Source organism: Panulirus ornatus, chromosome 63 (genome assembly GCF_036320965.1).
Source record: "Panulirus ornatus isolate Po-2019 chromosome 63, ASM3632096v1, whole genome shotgun sequence".
NCBI lineage: Eukaryota > Metazoa > Arthropoda > Malacostraca > Decapoda > Palinuridae > Panulirus > Panulirus ornatus.
Window position 1 is genome coordinate 26,767,170 of NC_092286.1, and position 22,314 is coordinate 26,789,483.

The window sequence follows — 22,314 nt, forward strand, 5'->3', positions numbered from 1 at the left end:
CCATGACCCTATCTCCTGCTCAGTCAGCACTACATCTGGCTAACACAGAAAATATTTGTATTATTTTTTGTGTATTTTTTTTTTTTTTTTTTTTTTTTTTTTTTTTTTAGTTGCCATTCCATCAATTCATAAAGGGGAAAAAACTGATGATGGGATTTCTGAAACAGTCCTTCCATATGGATGTTAAATTTCCCTTCCACCCTTCTCCTTTCAGTGATTGTCTTGCTCTCCTATTTCATGATTTTGGAAGAAAAGATGAATCTTTAGTAGAAATATTTTGAGAATTATAGCTAATCATGCAATTATTGTTTTTCAGCAAACATCCTCTGCTGCAAGTAGCACTCCCTTGACAAGCTCATGTGAGGGGCTGTTAACCTCACAGCTCACAGCAACATCCATGGCTGCAGAGAACCCCTTACAAAAGTTGTTATTGCAACTTCAGAGAGGGCAGCAGCCTGGAATGGGACCAATGGGAAACCCAGCAGGAGCACTTGGATTAGGAGTATCAGGGGGAGGAGTAACAGCAGCAACCGTCCCAGCAATGGAAAAGCCGCCTGAACAACAATTTGATGCCATACAATCCCTTATGCAGCAACTAACAAAGATGCAGTCAACACCAGTACCTGACCAGATGCAGGTAAGTTGTATATGAACAGCATCTTAGCTTTGTATTTTAAGACAGATACTTTTATATATTTTTTTTTATATTTTTATTTCAGTGTCCTACATCAGTGAGGTACAAGAAACAGAGAAAGAATATTCACCTTTTCTCACATTTACTTTCTATCTGTCATGTATAATGCACTGAAATGACAGCCCTCTATCCACAGCAAAGTCCCACAGACCTTTCCATGGTTTCCCATGACCATTTCTTGTGCCATAGTTTGGCCCATTAACAGTGCATTGATCACTGTATTACACACTCCAATGTGTTCCATTCCATGGATGCTTGTCATCCTCCTGCATGATCAGTGCCAAATAATACAAAAAGCCTAATTCACTTCAATCCATCCATCTCTTTTTGGTCTCCCCATCCTCCATGCTCTCTCCACATCATACATGCCCTCTTAGTCAGTTTCTCTTTGCTCCTCATCCCCTTTGTATGTCCAGACTACTGAAGGACACCCTGTTCAGCTCAGTCATACTCGTATTCCTACCACACTTATCCATTTCATTGTCATTCCTGTTTTGATCAACCATCCTCACAACATATATTCTCCTCAGATATTTTATCTGTTAACACATGTACCCACATCTCTTTCTTTTGCATTTAGGGCCAAGAATCACAGCCATACTACAGGACTACATACCATCAAACATACCCTTAGTATCCCTTAGACGATCACCTCTTTTTTTGACACTCCTCGTTGCACCCCTCACAGACAATCACCTCTTTTTTTGACACTCCTCGTTGCACCCGTCACACATCATATGGTTCTTTTCAGCTTCCATTGTGCCATTTACTCCCATGTCTACTCTTGGTATTTGAAGTGATCCACTTCTTCCAGGTTTTCTCCATTAAACTCATATTCAAACCAACATATCTTCCTCCTCCAGTTAATCCTCATAACCTTACTGTTCTTAACATTAACTTTCAACATCCTCCTGTCACACACTCCCAAAATCATACATCATTATCTGCAATTTCTCTCAAGTCTGACACCAGCTTTGTACCATCTCCAAAGAGCAAGTGATTGACTACCCAGGCCTCCCACCTCCAGCATACTGTAGACCTGCCCTTCTCTCCAAGACACATGCATTTACCTCTTTCATTACCTCATCTATGAATAGATTAAACAGCCTTGGTGACATCACACACCCCTGACTCAGACCCACCTTCCCATGGTACCACCTCGCCTTCTTCCTGCTAATGCTTATGCTATACTTCTTTGATAGAACCAAAGGCCCTGTCCCCAGCCAAGCTCCATAGACTTATTTGTGGTTTCCTCCCGACATCTTATGTAGGATGGTAAATTGTATGAAAGAGTGGTGATGGACAGGGTGGTAGCTTGCACAGACCATCAGATTTTGGAGGAATATTGTGGCTTGTGGAGTACTAGAGGAAGTGTTGATTAGTTGTTTGTCTGAAGAACTTGTGTGAGAAATACTTCAAGAAATAGATGGATTTGTATATGAAATTAATGGATCTAGAGAAAGCATATGATTGGGTTGATATAGATGCTTTGTGGAAGGTGCTATGAATATGTGGCGTGGGAAGAAAGCTACTCAGAGCAGTGGGAAATTTTTGTTAAGAGAGTAAGCTGTGTGTGTGTGTGTGTGTGTGTGTGTGTGTGTGTGTGTGTTTTTGTTGTATTTGAAGGATCAGAATAATACTTACAAGATTTTGCCATGACAGCAGGTCATCACTTCACTTAGTTGTTTAATTTCACTGTTTTTCTCAACCACCTTGACGTCACACACACACACACACACACACACACACACACACACACACACACACACACACACACACACACACACACACACTTACTCACACACACACTTACTCACACACACACACACACACACACACACACACACACACACACACACACACACACACACACACACATACGCACTTACTCATGCACACACACACACACACTTACACACATACACACTCACACTCACACACTCACACACTCACACACACACACTCACACACACACACTCACACACACACACTCACACACACACACTCACACACACACACTCACACACTCACATGCACACACACACACACACACACACACACACACACACACACACACACACACACACTCCTATTCACTGCCATGTCCAATCCCAGATATCTAAAACATTTCAGTTCCTCAAATTTTTCTCATTTCAAACTAACATGTCCTTCAACCCTGCCAAACCTAATAACATTGCTTTTATTCACATTTAGGCTCATGTTCATCCTTTCCCACACTCTTCCATACTTTGTCACCAACTTCTGTTTCTCATTTGAATCTGCCACCAGTGCTGTACCATCAGAAACAGCAACTAACTCACTTCCCAAGCCCTTTCATCCCCAAGAGTCTGTTTACTTGCCCTTTCTAAGATTTGCATTTACTTCCCTTACCACCCTCTCCAAACACATTAAACAACCATAATTACAATACACATCGCTAATGCAGAGTGACCTCCTCTTGTAACCACTGACTCTCCCCTCTTCCTACTCGTACACTTGCCTTACAATCCTTGTGGAAAACTTCTTTACCTTTAGCACCTTTCATCCCACACCATGTATCATTAAGATCTTTCACAAGACATCTCTATCAACCCTCTCATATGCTTTCTCCAGATCCTTAAATGTCATTTACAAATTCATCTGTTTCTAAGAGTTTCTCACATCATTCATTAAAACAATTACCTGTGCCACACCTCTTTACCATTTGGGAAACCCCTATATTTCTCCTAAACTGATACTCTGTAAGTGCTTTCACCTTGCAGTAAGTACTATGTGCTTGCCCTGCCTTTTAGCAAAGTGGGAGGAGCAATAGATAGATAGGTAAGAACATTAGGCTGGAGCCTTGAGTAGAAGTAGTAGGTAGGAACATTTGACGGAAACATTAGTTAGAAGTAGGAGGTTGGTATATTAGGTAGAAATAACCAGTTGGAACATTAGGCAAGACCCTCAGGTAACATTGTGCTATAGTTGCTTATTGCCAGTATCCTGTTAAAAATGAAACATTGAAGGTTAAGATGCTGCATTGGAATTCATCAGTTATGATGACTCCTTTGCTAGGGCCACCCCCTCAAGAAAGTTCCTGGAGGGAATGGGGATTAGAAATATAGATAGATAGATAACCTTCACCCTTTCAGTCACTACTCACCTATATTACTTTCTTCTTAGCAAACTTATGCTGCTGTAGTTGTAACAGTCACCTTTATCCTTCTTGCTTTTATATAGTGTCACTAAACATGCATTCTGTCAGTCCTCAAGCACCTCACTGTGATCCATACATTCATTGAAAATCCTAACTGAACAATCAACGACTCAGTAACCCCCTTTTATTAAGAAATTCAGTACCATCCACTCCAGCTGCTTTGCTATATTTAATTCGTCATAAGGCTTTCACCACCTCTACTGTCTTCTCCACACCACTCTCCATGTGTCTTTCACTTTGCATACCACCCTGACCCACATCCTATACATCTGCCACTGTATCATTAAAAGCATTTAGCAGTCTTTTGAAATACTTGCTTCATCAGTACATGTTACCACATCCCTTTTTACCCCTTTCCCTAATTTTCTTGTTTGCTCTTTCGGTTTTTACACATTACTAATCCCCTTCTAAGATAACTTATTCTCCCTAAAGTTTACTGATACTTGCTCATCCCAACTTTCAGTTGCCTCTATTTCAACCCCTGCACCTTTCTTTTGACCTTTCACTTTCTCTAATACATCCCCCCAATCATTTGCACTCCTTCCCTGTAAGTCCTGACCAAACACATCATTTTTCTCTCTCTAGCAATTATACTTCTCACCACTCACTACCCTTTCTATTCTGTCCATCTCCCACCTTTTGCATGTCACATGTATCTCTTGCACATGCCATCACTGTTTCCAAAAAACCTCCCATTCCTCACCCACTCCCCTCACTTCATTTACTCTCACCTTTGCTATTCTACACTCAGTCTCTTCTGATATTTCTTCACACAAGCCTTTTTTCCAAGCTCACTTACTCTCACTGCTTTTTTCTCATCAATAATGTTTTCTTTTTTTTGGAAAACCCCTGCAAGTTGTCTCCCTTGTCTCCACAAGGTAGTAAACAAACATCCGGCCAGCCGCCTCTCTTAGCACATTCACATCCAGGTCTCCCTTTTACACACCAAACAACAATCATTGTGCAATACAATAATGTATACTCACCATCTTTTCTACTCACATATGTATTCTTGCATATGTCCCTCTTTTCAAACTAGGTATTCCCAGTCACCATTCCTTTTTCAGCACAACTCCACAAGCTCTTAACCATTTTCATTCATAATACTGAATAAACAATGCCCCTCAATTATACCCTCAACTACCACATTACTCATCTTTGCATTTAAGGCACCTATCACTGATACCCTGTCGTTTGCATCCGAATTGCTGATACACTTGCAAAGCTGCTCCCACAACACTTGCTTCTTATGATCTTTCTTCTCATGGCCAGGTGCATCAGCACTGAAAATTTGCCATCTCTTGCCAGTGACTTTCATTTTTGCTTGCATCAATCAAGAGCTCAGTTCCCTGAACTCTTTCACACTTTCCCACTTCTGTTTCAGGAGTAGTGCTACTCCATCCTTAGGTCTTGTCCTCTCACCCCTGACTTTGCTTCTAAAACATTTCCAAACCATTCTTCCCCTGTACCCTTGAGCTTTGTTTCTCATGGAGTCAGAATATATAGCTTTCTTTCCTCAGACATACTGCCTACCTCTCCTTTCTCCTTATCTTAGGTACGTCCACAGCATTTAGACACTCCAAGCTAAGCCTTTGGGGAGGATGAGCACTCCCGGCTTAGCTCCTTCTTCTGTTGTATATTGTAGAAATTAAAATATGAGAGGGTTAGTGACATACGATTAGTGAGCCAGCACCTCACTGGTTGTCAAGTTGCACTCCTCTGACCCAGGTATCTGTCTTTTCTTTGTGCATCATTAACGTGTGGACAACAGACATTCCGTCCACAAACATACAGTATCACTGTGAAATATGTAACACTTGACAGCACTTACTTAACTCATGCATCCCATTCTTCATATCTCTGGATTTACCTGCAGTGAGCACTATGTGCCTTTTGGCAAAATGTTAGGAGCAGTAGATAAAAGTAGTAGGTAGGAACAATTAGGCTTGATTATTAGGTAGAAACATTAGGTAAGAGCATTAGAAAGTAGTCATTAGGAAACATTAGATAGGAGCCTCTGCAAACACTGCGTAAGACTTGCCCTCTGCCAGTGGCCCATTAAGGGTGAGGTGCTAAAGGCTAAGAAGCAGCACTGGAGTTATTTAGTTTTGGAGACTCTGTTGTCACGCAAATATACATACCTACACAGCTTTCCATGGTTTACCCCAGACGCTTCACATGCCCTGATTCAATCCACTGACAGCACGTCAACCCCGATATACCACATCGATCCAATTCACTCTATTCCTTGCCCTCCTTTCACCCTCCTGCATGTTCAGGCCCCAATCACACAAAATCTTTTTCACTCCATCTTTCCACCTCCAATTTGGTCTCCCACTTCTCCTCGTTCCCTCCACCTCCGACACATATATCCTCTTGGTCAATCTTTCCTCACTCATTCTCTCCATGTGCCCAAACCATTTCAAAACACCCTCTTCTGCTCTCTCAACCACGCTCTTTTTATTTCCACACATCTCTCTTACCCTTATGTTACTTACTCGATCAAACCACCTCACACCACACATTGTCCTCAAACATCTCATTTCCAGCACATCCACCCTCCTGCGCACAACTCTATCCATAGCCCACGCCTTGCAACCACACAACATTGTTGGAACCACTATTCCTTCAAACATACCCATTTTTGCTTTCCGAGATAATGTTCTCGACCTCCACACAGTCTTCAAGGCTCCCAGGATTTTCGCCCCCTCCCCCACCCTATGATTCACCTCCGCTTCCATGGTTCCATCCGCTGCCAGATCCACTCCCAGATATCTAAAACACTTTACTTCCTCCAGTTTTTCTCCATTCAAACTTACCTCCCAGTTGACTTGACCCTCGACCCTACTGTACCTAATAACCTTGCTTTTATTTACATTTACTCTTAATTTTCTTCTTTCACACACTTTACCAAACTCAGTCACCAGCTTCTGCAGTTTCTCACATGGATCAGCCACCAGCGCTGTATCATCAGCGAACAACAACTGACTCACTTACCAAACTCTCTCATCCACAACAGACTTCATACTTGCCCCTCTTTCCAAAACTCTTGCATTCACCTCCCTAACAACCCCATCCATAAACAAATTAAACAACCATGGAGACATCACACACCCCTGCCGCAAACCTACATTCACTGAGAACCAATCACTTTCCTCTCTTCCTACACATACACATGCCTTACATCCTCGATAAAAACTTTTCACTGCTTCTAACAACTTGCCTTCCACACCATATATTCTTAATACCTTCCACAGAGCATATCTATCAACTCTTATCATATGCCTTCTCCAGATCCATAAATGCTACATACAAATCCATTTGCTTTTCTAAGTATTTCTCACATACATTCTTCAAAGCAAACACCTGATCCACACATCCTCTACCACTTATATCCCTGGGGATAGGGGAGAAAGAATACTTCCCACGCATTCCTTACGTGTCGTAGAAGGCGACTAAAGGGGACGGGAGCGGGGGGCTAGAAACCATCCCCTCCTTATATTTTAACTTTCTAAAAGGGGAAACAGAGAAGGAGTCACGTGGGAAGTGCTCATCCTCCTCAAAGGCTCAGATTGGGGTGTCTGAATGTTTATGGATGTAACCAAAATGAGAAAAAAGGAGAGATAGGTAGTATGTTTGAGGAAAGGAACCTGGATGCTTTGGCTCTGAGTGAAACGAAGCTCAAGGGTAAAGGGGAAGAGTGGTTTGGGAATGTCGTGGGAGTAAAGTCAAGGGTTAGTGAGAGGACAAGAGCAAGGGAAGGAGTAGCACTACTCATGAAACAGGAGTAGTGGGAGTATGGGATAGAGTTTAAGAAAGTAAATTCTAGATTAATATGGGTAAAACTGAAAGTTGATGGAGAGAGATGGGTGATTATTGGTGCATATGCACCTGGGCATGAGAAGAAAGATCATGAGAGGCAAGTGTTTTGGGAGCAGCTGAATGAGTGTGTTAGTGGTTTTGATGCACGAGACCAAGTTATAGAGATGGATGAATTTAAATGCAAAGGTGAGTAATGTGGCAGTTGAGGGAATAATTGGTATACATGGGGTGTTCAGTGTTGTAAATGGAAATGGTGAAGAGCTTGTAGATTTATGTGCTGAAAAAGGACTGGTGATTGGGAATACCTGGTTTAAAAAGAGAGATATACATAAATATACGCATGTAAGTAGGAAAGATGGCCAGAAAGCGTTATTGGATTACGTGTTAATTGATAGGTGCGCGAAAGAGAGACTTTTGGATGTTAATGTGCTGAGAGGTGCAACTGGAGGGATGTCTGATCATTATCTTGTGGAGGCGAAGGTGAAGATTTGTAGAGGTTTTCAGAAAGGAAGAGAGAATGTTGGGGTGAAGAGAGTGGTGAGAGTAAGTGAGCTTGGGAAGGAGACTTGTGTGAGGAAGTACCAGGAGAGACTGAGTACAGAATGGAAAAAGGTGAGAACAAAGGAGGTAAGGGGAGTGGGGGAGGAATGGGAAGTATTTAGGGAAGCAGTGATGGCTTGCGCAAACGATGCTTGTGGCATGAAAAGCATGGGAGTTGGGCAGATTAGAAAGGGTAGTGAGTGGTGGGATGAAGAAGTAAGATTATTAGTGAGAGAGAAGAGAGAGGCATTTGGACGATTTTTGCAGGGAAAAAATGCAAATGAGTGGGAGTTGTATGAAAGAAAGACTTCCAAACATTCTTCAAGGCTCCCAGGATTTTCACCCCCTCCCCCACCATATGATTCACTTCCACTTCCATGGTTTCATCCGCTGCCAGATCCACTCCCAGATATCTAAAACACTTTACTTCCTCCAGTTTTTCTCCATTCAAACTTACCTCCCAATTGACTTGACCCTCAACCCTACTGTACCTAATAACCTTGCTCTTATTCACATTTACTCTTAACTTTCTTCTTCCACACACTGTACCAAACCCAGTCACCAACTTCTACAGTTTCTCACCCGAATCAGCCACCAGCACTGTATCATCAGTGAACAACAACTGACTCACTTTCCAAGCCTTCTCATCCACAACAGACTGCATACTTGCCCCTCTCTCCAAAACTCTTGCATTCACTTCCCTAACCACCCCAATCATAAACAAATTTAAACAACCATGGAAACATCAGGCACCCCTGCCACAAACTGACATTCACTGGGAACCAATCACTCTCCTCTTTTCCTTCTCGCACACATGCCTTACATCCTTGGTAAAAACTTTTCACTGCTTCTATCAACTTATCTCCCACACCATATACTCTTAAAAGCTTCCACAGAGCATCTCTATCAACTCTATATGCCTTCTTTAGATCCATAAATGCTACCTACAAATCCATTTGTTTTTCTAAGTATTTCTCACATACGTTCTTTAAAGTAAACGCCTGATCCACACATCCTCTACCACTTCGAAAACCACACTGCTCTTCCCTAATCTAATGCTCTGTACATGCCTTCACCCTCTCATTCGATACCCTCCCATATAATTTCCCAGGAATACTCAACGAACTTGTGCCTCTGTAATTTGAGTACTCACCTTTATTTCCTTTGCCTTTGTTCAGTGGCACTATGCATGCATTTTGCCAATCCTCAGCCACTTCACCATGGTCACACAAGCTCACACACACACACACACACACACACACACACACACACACACACACACACACACACACACACACACCACACAAACCTTTCATTTCCAACATATCCATATTCTTCGTATTTGTTCATTTAGGGCCCATGCCTGCCATCCATACTGCACCATTGGAACATTTATATTAAATGTACTCATCTTTGCCCTCACAGACAGTGACCGATATGATGCTAAAAATGAATAACAAATCTGGGGATGGACAAGGTCTTTAGGTACTACATGAAGGAAAATTGCATTTTTGGCTAGACTGGCATGCTGTACTGATGAAAATATAAATTTGAATACCCCAGAAAATTTTGAACATGAAGAAGAAAGGTGAATGCGAGTATGGGGAAGGATGCAGGTTGTGCCATCCAGAATTGTGCAAAACAATGCAGGAGATTAAATGTTACTTGAATGAGCATTGTGAAAACCACTACATATCAGGGACAATGAGATATAACCCCCCTACCCATCAAAATACATGTTCTTTTTTTAGTGACAGACACAGGGCCAAATAGAGACAGGAAACACTTGGGGGAAATAGTGGCTTTGCATATCAGAATGGTGAGGGAGCTGGAAACTCTTTACCAAGTTCAGCAGAATAAAGCACATTAACTCCCCAAAACAACACAGAGACAAGCCATGTAACATCTTTCATATATGGAAACATATGGAATTACATAAGACAGATGAAATCCCATTAATAAGTGGCTTGTTAAATGAGTCAGGTGCAATATTTTCTGCCTTCACTGAAACACACACAAAAGACCATATGATTAGTTAGGCGTTGATCCCAGATTACAATCTGTACAGATGCGACTGGACTAGATCATGTGGAGGATTTGGATTGTGTATAGTAGATACATGTAGAGCAACTGGACTCCTGAACTCCATATATTATATAGTTGAAGCAGTCATTGTCAAGATTGAAAACCCAGACCTGGTTTTTGCATTAATCTGTAGACCACCAGATGCAGTACTTCATAAATTTGCTAAACAATTAAGATACTTAGAAACCTGTCTTGACCTTCTCAGAAATCTAGTCTTAGAAGACTAAAGCATACCACACATCAAGTGAAAACTGGCAGGAAATGATATCATAATGGAAAATATTAACTGGAAGCAGCCTGGGCAAACAGTTGCAAAAGAGAGAGATATTCAGACTGAAAAGTTCTCTCCCAACCAACAAATAACAAAACCAACAAGAAGAAATAACATTCTGGACTTGGTCTTACAAATATAGTGGACCTAATATATGATATTACCACCTCAACCATCCTAGACTCTGATCACAACCTGCTTGAAGTATAAACATGCTTGCATGCTCAACTGCATAGACAGAACACATGTATCAATGGAAGTGTGTTCAGTGATTAGTTGTTGTAAAAGTAAATGGATAAGATGGTAGGATGTCTTCAGTTAGATGTTTATGACACTGTGGGAAGCTCTGCTGAGTACCAAAACAGAGGAGGAGCGTGTAAATGACATAACCTCTTTAGTACTCTAAACATGTAGCTGGCATATATCAGCGGGAAGAAGGCACCAAAGCTCTAGGGTAGAACTAGAAAGATGAGCAATTTACAAGAGGCAAAAAATAATTGCATATTTTCTAAAGATAGAGTTGTGCGCAGGAGGATGGATGTGCTGGAAATGAGATGTTTGAGGACAATGTGTGGTGTGAGGTGGTTTGATCGAATAAGTAACGTAAGGGTAAGAGAGATGTGTGGAAATAAAAAGAGCGTGGTTGAGAGAGCAGAAGAGGGTGTTTTGAAATGGTTTGGGCACATGGAGAGAATGAGTGAGGAAAGATTGACCAAGAGGATATATGTGTCGGAGGTGGAGGGAACGAGGAGAAGAGGGAGACCAAATTGGAGGTGGAAAGATGGAGTGAAAAAGATTTTGTGTGATCGGGGCCTGAACATGCAGGAGGGTGAAAGGAGGGCAAGGAATAGAGTGAATTGGAGTGATGTGGTATACCGGGGTTGACGTGATGTCAGTAGATTGAATCGGGGCATGTGAAGCGTCTGGGGTAAACCATGGAAAGCTGTGAAGGTATGTATATTTTGTGTGTGTGGACGTATGTATATACATGTGTATGGGGGTGGGTTGGGCCATTTCTTTCGTCTGTTTCCTTGCGCTACCTCGCAAACGCGGGAGACATCGACAAAGCAAAAAAAAAAAAAAAAAAAAAAAATTTCTAAAGAAGCCACAAGTCACCCAGGAAAGAAAGGAAATGTGTTATGAATTATCAGGCATAAACCATGAACTCAGAATATTGTATGAAACACATGTAAGCACTGCGTCTCATAATTCCTTCCATTCCACACCCATTATGACCTTTTTTATATTTACTCTCATCTTGTGCCACTCTTCACCCAACCTCATGGTATTTCTGGACACATGTCTCTCTCTCATGCTTACTCACTTTCATCGCCTTTTTCTTACTGATTTCATATTGTTTTCCCCCAAGTTAAAGTTTCACATTCGCCTTCACCTAGATATGATCAAATATTCCACAAGCTACCTTTTGTACATCCAGGAACATCTCGCTTGCATGCTTGTTGACCCAACCCCACTCACACTCGTATCCTTATGAATGTGCCTTTTTTAAGCCGTACCCCTCAGTTTTACCTTCATTCTTGTTTTTGAGATACCACAGTAACTTAATCCCATGGAACAAAATTGTGTAAGCACTTACTCATTTCCTCCCAAAAGAGTCTTCTCTTTTCCTTACTCCTTTTGCTCCCAGATATATGTAGACACAGATAATCACTGACCCCTTATAGTTTTTCATTCTCACTCACTTAAATCTCAACTTATGATTTTTAACACACTCTCACAGCTTCTCCTTTTCATCAGTTATGCTACCCTCTCTATTCCTGTGGTCCTGACATTCACTCGACTTTTCTCCTTGGACCTTCCAAAGCCATCCCTTTGACGTTAATTCTATTTTGCTCTTCACATATAGCACCTGTCTCTCCCTTCTCATTATGGTACTTCCTTGCACACTCAGACATGTCTAACCCTTCTGGTAAGAATCCTCACCTGTCTCTTTCTTCTGTTCCCTCTTTTGAAAAGTGACCATACTTGAGTGGGAGGATTATCTAGCCCCCCTTCTCCTCTGCCCCTGCTCGCCACCTATTACAACACGAGATATGTAGATAATTTTCTTGGCCTTCCTATCCCCAGAGATGAAGGAAGCAAAGAATCTTGTGAGTTTTGCATTGTTATATGTTATATGAAAGATTGAGAAAGTTTGTTTTTGTAGATTGATTACCAGTAGCTGATGTATATTTTAGGCTAAGAAGAAAGAGTTCATGTTTATATTAGGCCAACTAGAAAAAGAATATGATCTGGGACTGGGCATGGAAGTATGATATCCACTGCCCAGCTGGCCCTCCTTGTTTTGCTGTCACTGGATCTTCCAGTACCCATGTGGTAGTACCCACCTTGTCTGTACCTGTCTGCCGCTTACTACTTTATCTTTTTCATGTAAGGGGACCAAACCTGAATGTCTCTTTCAAGTAAGGTGATCAAACCTGAAAAATGTTCAGGCAGGATGGAGATGCACCACTGAATTTTTTGAGTGAGGATTAGAGATGTATCAGATATCTGAATTCATAGATCCATGGATGTGTATGTGTATATCATGCTTACATATTTTGCGGATGCAGATTCAGTTTCTAAAAACAGCAGATGTGAATGTCAGACTATGACATCCTCGCAGATGCAGATGTGGATGTTTTCATGATATTTGTTATATATTTTATTAGACTAAGAATTATTCATTTGTTATAGAACATCAATCACTTCCAAATGGCAGCTACTTTCATTACAAAGTACCTTGTGATTGTAGTTTCTTATTGTTATGACGGGTTTCAGCTACACAAGTTGTGTGTTACCAGGATGCAGGATAGGGACCCAACTCATCGTGTCTCACCAACCACTTTCCCCAACCTCCACCCTTTTGAAAGTGGTTTACTTAACTCCTAAACTTTATTATTTTATTACACATAATCGCTGTTTCCCATGCCAGCAAGGTAGTACCAGGAAACAGACGAAGAATGGTTCATCCATTCATATACATATATATATATATGTATGTTTGAAGGAATAGTGGTTCCAACAATGTTGTATGGTTGCGAGGCGTGGGCTATGGATAGAGTTGTGCGCAGGAGGATGGATGTGCTGGAAATGAGATGTTTGAGGACAATGTGTGGTGTGAGGTGGTTTTATTGAGTGAGTAACGTAAGGGTAAGAGAGATGTGTGGAAATAAAAAGAGCGTGGTTGAGAGAGCAGAAGAGGGTGTTTTGAAGTGGTTTGGGCACATGGAGAGGATGAGTGAGGAAAGATTGACCAAGAGGATATATGTGTCGGAGGTGGAGGGAACAAGGAGAAGAGGGAGACCAAATTGGAGGTGGAAAGATGGAGTGAAAAAGATTTTGTGTGATCGGGGCCTGAACATGCAGGAGGGTGAAAGGAGGGCAAGAAATAGAGTGAATTGGAGCGATGTGGTATACCGAGGTTGACGTGCTGTCAGTGGATTGAATCAAGGCATGTGAAACGTCTGGGGTAAACCATGGAAAGCTGTGTAGGTATGTATATTTGCGTGTGTGGACGTATGTATATACATGTGTATGGGGGGGGTTGGGCCATTTCTTTCGTCTGTTTCCCTGCGATACCTCGCAAACGCGGGAGACAGCGACAAAGTATAAAAAAAAAAAAAAAAAAAAATATGTATGTGTATATATATATGTATGTGTATATATATATATTTTTTTTTTTTTTTTTTATACTTTGTCGCTGTCTCCCGCGTTTGCGAGGTAGCGCAAGGAAACAGACGAAAGAAATGGCCCAACCCCCCCCCATACACATGTACATACACACGTCCACACACGGAAATATACATACCTACACAGCTTTCCATGGTTTCCCCCGGACGCTTCACATGCCTTGATTCAATCCACTGACAGCACGTCAACCCCTGTATACCACATCGCTCCAATTCACTCTATTCCTTGCCCTCCTTTCACCCTCCTGCATGTTCAGGCCCCGATCACACAAAATCCTTTTCACTCCATCTTTCCACCTCCAATTTGGTCTCCCTCTTCTCCTCGTTCCCTCCACCTCCGACACATATATCCTCTTGGTCAATCTTTCCTCACTCATTCTCTCCATGTGCCCAAACCATTTCAAAACACCCTCTTCTGCTCTCTCAACCACGCTCTTTTTATTTCCACACATCTCTCTTACCCTTACGTTACTTACTCGATCAAACCACCTCACACCACACATTGTCCTCAAACATCTCATTTCCAGCACATCCATCCTCCTGCGCACAACTCTATCCATAGCCCACGCCTCGCAACCATACAACATTGTTGGAACTACTATTCCTTCAAACATACCCATTTTTGCTTTCCGGGATAATGTTCTCGACTTCCACACATTTTTCAAGGCTCCCAAAATTTTCGCCCCCTCCCCCACCCTATGATCCACTTCCGCTTCCATGGTTCCATCCGCTGACAGATCCACTCCCAGATATCTAAAACACTTCACTTCCTCCAGTTTTTCACCATTCAAACTCCTCCCAATTGACTTGACCCTCAACCCTACTGTACCTAATAACCTTGCTCTTATTCACATTTACTCTTAACTTTCTTCTTCCACACACTTTACCAAACTCCGTCACCAGCTTCTGCAGTTTCTCACATGAATCCGCCACCAGCGCTGTATCATCAGCGAACAACAACTGACTCACCTCCCAAGCTCTCTCATCCCCAACAGACTTCATACTTGCCCCTCTTTCCAAGACTCTTGCATTTACCTCCCTAACAACCCCATCCATAAACAAATTAAACAACCATGGAGACATCACACACCCCTGCCGCAATCCTACATTCACTGAGAACCAATCACTTTCCTCTCTTCCTACACGTACACATGCCTTACGTCCTCGATAAAAACTTTTCACTGCTTCTAACAACTTGCCTCCCACACCATATATTCTTAATACCTTCCACAGAGCATCTCTATCAACTCTATCATATGCCTTCTCCAGATCCATAAATGCTACATACAAATCCATTTGCTTTTCTAAGTATTTCTCACATACATTCTTCAAAGCAAACACCTGATCCACACATCCTCTACCACTTCTGAAACCACACTGCTCTTCCCCAATCTGATGCTCTGTACATGCCTTCACCCTCTCAATCAATACCCTCCCATATAATTTACCAGGAATACTCAACAAACTTATACCTCTGTAATTTGAGCACTCACTCTTATCCCCTTTGCCTTTGTACAATGGCACTATGCACGCATTCCGCCAATCCCTGGGGATAGGGGTGAAAGAATACTTCCCACGCATTCTTCGCGTGTCGTAGAAAGCGACTAGAGGGGACGGGAGCAGGGGACTAGAAATCATCCCCTCCTTGTATTTTTTTAACTTTCTAAAATGGGAAACAGAAGAAGGAGTCACGCGGGGAGTGCTCATCCTCCTCGAAGGCTCAGATTGGGGTGCCTAAATGTGTGTGGATGTAACCAAGATGTGAAAAAAGGAGAGATAGGTAGTATGTTTGAGGAAAGGAACCTGGATGTTTTGGCTCTGAGTGAAACGAAGCTCAAGGGTAAAGGGGAAGAGTGGTTTGGGAATGTCTTGGGAGTAAAGTCAGGGGTTAGTGAGAGGACAAGAGCAAGGGAAGGAGTAGCAGTACTCCTGAAACAGGAGTTGTGGAAGTATGTGATAGAATGTAAGAAAGTAAATTCTCGATTAATATGGGTAAAACTGAAAGTTGATGGAGAGAGATGGGTGATCATTGGTGCATATGCACCTGGGCATGAGAAGAAAGATCATGAGAGGCAAGTGTTTTGGGAGCAGCTGAATGAGTGTGTTAGTGGTTTTGATGCACGAGACCGGGTTATAGTGTTGGGTGATTTGAATGCAAAGGTGAGTAATGTGGCAGTTGAGGGAATAATTGGTATACATGGGGTGTTCAGTGTTGTAATGGAAATGGTGAAGAGCTTGTAGATTTATGTGCTGAAAAAGGACTGATGATTGGGAATACCTGGTTTAAAAAGCGAGATATACATAAGTATACTTATGTAAGTAGGAGAGATGGCCAGAGAGCGTTATTGGATTACGTGTTAATTGACAGGCACGCGAAAGAGAGACTTTTGGATGTTAATGTGCTGAGAGGTGCAACTGGAGGGATGTCTGATCATTATCTTGTGGAGGCTAAGGTGAAGATTTGTATGGGTTTTCAGAAAAGAAGAGTGAATGTTGGGGAGAAGAGGGTGGTGAGAGTAAGTGGGCTTGGGAAGGAGACTTGTGTGAGGAAGTACCAGGAGAGACTGAGTACAGAATGGAAAAAGGTGAGAACAATGGAAGTAAGGGGAGTGGGGGAGGAATGGGATGTATTTAGGGAATCAGTGATGGATTGCGCAAAAGATGCTTGTGGCATGAGAAGAGTGGGAGGTGGGTTGATTAGAAAGGGTAGTGAGTGGTGGGATGAAGAAGTAAGAGTATTATTTTTTTTTTTTGCTTTGACGCTGTCTCCCGCGTTTGTGAGGTAGCGCAAGGAAACAGACGAAAGAAATGGCCCAACCCACCCCCATACACATGTATATACATACGTCCACACACGCAAATATACATACCTACACAGCTTTCCATGGTTTACCCCAGACGCTTCACATGCCCTGATTCAATCCACTGACAGCACGTCAACCCTGGTATACCACATCGCTCCAATTCACTCTATTCCTTGCCCTCCTTTCACCCTCCTGCATGTTCAGGCCCCGATCACACAAAATCTTTTTCACTCCATCTTTCCACCTCCAATTTGGTCTCCCTCTTCTCCTCGTTCCCTCCACCTCCGACACATATATCCTCTTGGTCAATCTTTCCTCACTCATTCTCTCCATGTGCCCAAAGCATTTCAAAACACCCTCTTCTGCTCTCTCAACCACACTCTTTTTATTTCCACACATCTCTCTTACCCTTACGTTACTCACTCGATCAAACCACCTCACACCACACATTGTCCTCAAACATCTCATTTCCAGCACATCCATCCTCCTGCGCACAACTCTATCCATAGCCCACGCCTCGCAACCATACAACATTGTTGGAACCACTATTCCTTCAAACCTACCCATTTTTGCTTTCCGAGATAATGTTCTCGACTTCCACACATTCTTCAAGGCTCCCAGAATTTTCGCCCCCTCCCCCACCCTATGATCCACTTCCGCTTCCATGGTTCCATCCGCTGCCAGATCCACTCCCAGATATCTAAAACACTTCACTTCCTCCAGTTTTTCTCCATTCAAACTCACCTCCCAATTGACTTGACCCTCAACCCTACTGTACCTAATAACCTTGCTCTTATTCACATTTACTCTTAACTTTCTTCTTTCACACACTTTACCAAACTCAGTCACCAGCTTCTGCAGGTCTCCTTCTCAAGCTCACTTACTCTCACCACCCTCTTCACCCCAACATTCACTCTTCTTTCCTGAAAACCCATACAAATCTTCACCTTAGCCTCCACAAGATAATGATCAGACATCCCTCCAGTTGCACCTCTCAGCACATTAACATCCAAAAGTCTCTCTTTCGCACGCCTGTCAATTAACACGTAATCCAATAACGCTCTCTGGCCATCTCTCCTACTTACATAAGTATACTTATGTATATCTCGCTTTTTAAACCAGGTATTCCCAATCATCAGTCCTTTTTCAGCACATAAATCTACAAGCTCTTTACCATTTCCATTTACAACACTGAACACCCCATGTATACCAATTATTCCCTCAACTGCCACATTACTCACCTTTGCATTCAAATCACCCATCACTATGACCCGGTCTCGTGCATCAAAACCACTAACACACTCATTCAGCTGCTCCCAAAACACTTGCCTCTCTTGATCTTTCTTCTCATGCCCAGGTGCATATGCACCAATAATCACCGACCTCTCTCCATCAACTTTCAGTTTTACCCATATTAATCGAGAATTTACTTTCTTACACTCTATCACATACTCCCACAACTCCTGTTTCAGGAGTATTGCTACTCCTTCTCTTGCTCTTGTCCTCTCACTAACCCCTGACTTTACTCCCCAGACATTCCCAAACCACTCTTCCCCTTTACCCTTGAGCTTCGTTTCACTCAGAGCCAAAACATCCAGGTTCCTTTCCTCAAACATACTACCTATCTCTCCTTTTTTCACATCTTGGTTACATCCACACACATTTAGACACCCCACTCTGAGCCTTCGAGGAGGATGAGCACTCCCCGCGTGACTCCTTCTTCTGTTTCCCATTTTAGAAAGTTAATACAAGGAGGGGAGGATTTCTGGCCCCCCGCTCCCGTCCCCTCTAGTCGCTTTCTACGACACGCGAGGAATACGTGGGAAGTATTCTTTCACCCCTATCCCCAGGGATAATATACATATATATATACATATACACATACACACACATACACATACATACGCACATATACACACACACACACATACATATATATACATATGAGAAATGTAAGAAACAGTTTTATATATATATATATATATATATTTTTTTTTTTTTTTTTTTTTTTTTTTTTATACTTTGTCGCTGTCTCCCGCGTTTGCGAGGTAGCGCAAGGAAACAGACGAAAGAAATGGCCCAACCCCCCCCATACACATGTACATACACACGTCCACACACGCAAGTATACATACCTACACAGCTTTCCATGGTTTACCCCAGACGCTTCACATGCCTTGATTCAATCCACTGACAGCACGTCAACCCCTGTATACCACATCGCTCCAATTCACTCTATTCCTTGCCCTCCTTTCACCCTCCTGCATGTTCAGGCCCCGATCACACAAAATCTTTTTCACTCCATCTTTCCACCTCCAATTTGGTCTCCCTCTTCTCCTCGTTCCCTCCACCTCCGACACATATATCCTCTTGGTCAATCTTTCCTCACTCATTCTCTCCATGTGCCCAAAGCATTTCAAAACACCCTCTTCTGCTCTCTCAACCACACTCTTTTTATTTCCACACATCTCTCTTACCCTTACGTTACTCACTCGATCAAACCACCTCACACCACACATTGTCCTCAAACATCTCATTTCCAGCACATCCATCCTCCTGCGCACAACTCTATCCATAGCCCACGCCTCGCAACCATACAACATTGTTGGAACCACTATTCCTTCAAACCTACCCATTTTTGCTTTCCGAGATAATGTTCTCGACTTCCACACATTCTTCAAGGCTCCCAGAATTTTCGCCCCCTCCCCCACCCTATGATCCACTTCCGCTTCCATGGTTCCATCCGCTGCCAGATCCACTCCCAGATATCTAAAACACTTCACTTCCTCCAGTTTTTCTCCATTCAAACTCACCTCCCAATTGACTTGACCCTCAACCCTACTGTACCTAATAACCTTGCTCTTATTCACATTTACTCTTAACTTTCTTCTTTCACACACTTTACCAAACTCAGTCACCAGCTTCTGCAGGTCTCCTTCTCAAGCTCACTTACTCTCACCACCCTCTTCACCCCAACATTCACTCTTCTTTCCTGAAAACCCATACAAATCTTCACCTTAGCCTCCACAAGATAATGATCAGACATCCCTCCAGTTGCACCTCTCAGCACATTAACATCCAAAAGTCTCTCTTTCGCACGCCTGTCAATTAACACGTAATCCAATAACGCTCTCTGGCCATCTCTCCTACTTACATAAGTATACTTATGTATATCTCGCTTTTTAAACCAGGTATTCCCAATCATCAGTCCTTTTTCAGCACATAAATCTACAAGCTCTTTACCATTTCCATTTACAACACTGAACACCCCATGTATACCAATTATTCCCTCAACTGCCACATTACTCACCTTTGCATTCAAATCACCCATCACTATGACCCGGTCTCGTGCATCAAAACCACTAACACACTCATTCAGCTGCTCCCAAAACACTTGCCTCTCTTGATCTTTCTTCTCATGCCCAGGTGCATATGCACCAATAATCACCGACCTCTCTCCATCAACTTTCAGTTTTACCCATATTAATCGAGAATTTACTTTCTTACACTCTATCACATACTCCCACAACTCCTGTTTCAGGAGTATTGCTACTCCTTCTCTTGCTCTTGTCCTCTCACTAACCCCTGACTTTACTCCCCAGACATTCCCAAACCACTCTTCCCCTTTACCCTTGAGCTTCGTTTCACTCAGAGCCAAAACATCCAGGTTCCTTTCCTCAAACATACTACCTATCTCTCCTTTTTTCACATCTTGGTTACATCCACACACATTTAGACACCCCACTCTGAGCCTTCGAGGAGGATGAGCACTCCCCGCGTGACTCCTTCTTCTGTTTCCCATTTTAGAAAGTTAATACAAGGAGGGGAGGATTTCTGGCCCCCCGCTCCCGTCCCCTCTAGTCGCTTTCTACGACACGCGAGGAATACGTGGGAAGTATTCTTTCACCCCTATCCCCAGGGATAATATACATATATATATACATATACACATACACACACATACACATACATACGCACATATACACACACACACACATACATATATATACATATGAGAAATGTAAGAAACAGTTTATATATATATATATATATATATTTTTTTTTTTTTTTTTTTTTTTTTTTTTTTATACTTTGTCGCTGTCTCCCGCGTTTGCGAGGTAGCGCAAGGAAACAGACGAAAGAAATGGCCCAACCCCCCCCATACACATGTACATACACACGTCCACACACGCAAGTATACATACCTACACAGCTTTCCATGGTTTACCCCAGACGCTTCACATGCCTTGATTCAATCCACTGACAGCACGTCAACCCCTGTATACCACATCGCTCCAATTCACTCTATTCCTTGCCCTCCTTTCACCCTCCTGCATGTTCAGGCCCCGATCACACAAAATCCTTTTCACTCCATCTTTCCACCTCCAATTTGGTCTCCCTCTTCTCCTCGTTCCCTCCACCTCCGACACATATATCCTCTTGGTCAATCTTTCCTCACTCATTCTCTCCATGTGCCCAAACCATTTCAAAACACCCTCTTCTGCTCTCTCAACCACGCTCTTTTTATTTCCACACATCTCTCTTACCCTTACGTTACTTACTCGATCAAACCACCTCACACCACACATTGTCCTCAAACATCTCATTTCCAGCACATCCATCCTCCTGCGCACAACTCTATCCATAGCCCACGCCTCGCAACCATACAACATTGTTGGAACTACTATTCCTTCAAACATACCCATTTTTGCTTTCCGGGATAATGTTCTCGACTTCCACACATTTTTCAAGGCTCCCAAAATTTTCGCCCCCTCCCCCACCCTATGATCCACTTCCGCTTCCATGGTTCCATCCGCTGACAGATCCACTCCCAGATATCTAAAACACTTCACTTCCTCCAGCCTCTCACCATTCAAACTCACCTCCCAATTGACTTGACCCTCAACCCTACTGTACCTAATAACCTTGCTCTTATTGACATTTACTCTTAACTTTCTTCTTCCACACACTTTACCAAACTCCGTCACCAGCTTCTGCAGTTTCTCACATGAATCCGCCACCAGCGCTGTATCATCAGCGAACAACAACTGACTCACTTCCCAAGCTCTCTCATCCCCAACAGACTTCATACTTGCCCCTCTTTCCAAAACTCTTGCATTTACCTCCCTAACAACCCCATCCATAAACAAATTAAACAACCATGGAGACATCACACACCCCTGCCGCAAACCTACATTCACTGAGAA

At 42.6% G+C, this 22,314-nt stretch overlaps 1 protein-coding gene across 5 annotated transcripts in view; it reads left to right on the forward strand.

Annotated features, from left to right (window-relative positions):
- The window catches only part of LOC139746040 (uncharacterized), a 304,925-nt gene that overhangs the window by 57,869 nt on the left and 224,742 nt on the right, over window positions 1–22,314 (forward strand). For all 5 annotated transcript variants that reach the window (XM_071656858.1, XM_071656854.1, XM_071656856.1 and 2 more), the window contains exon 7: window positions 317–637. In XM_071656858.1, coding sequence (XP_071512959.1) covers window positions 317–637 — 321 coding nt within the window. The remainder of the gene's footprint in view (window positions 1–316; window positions 638–22,314) is intronic.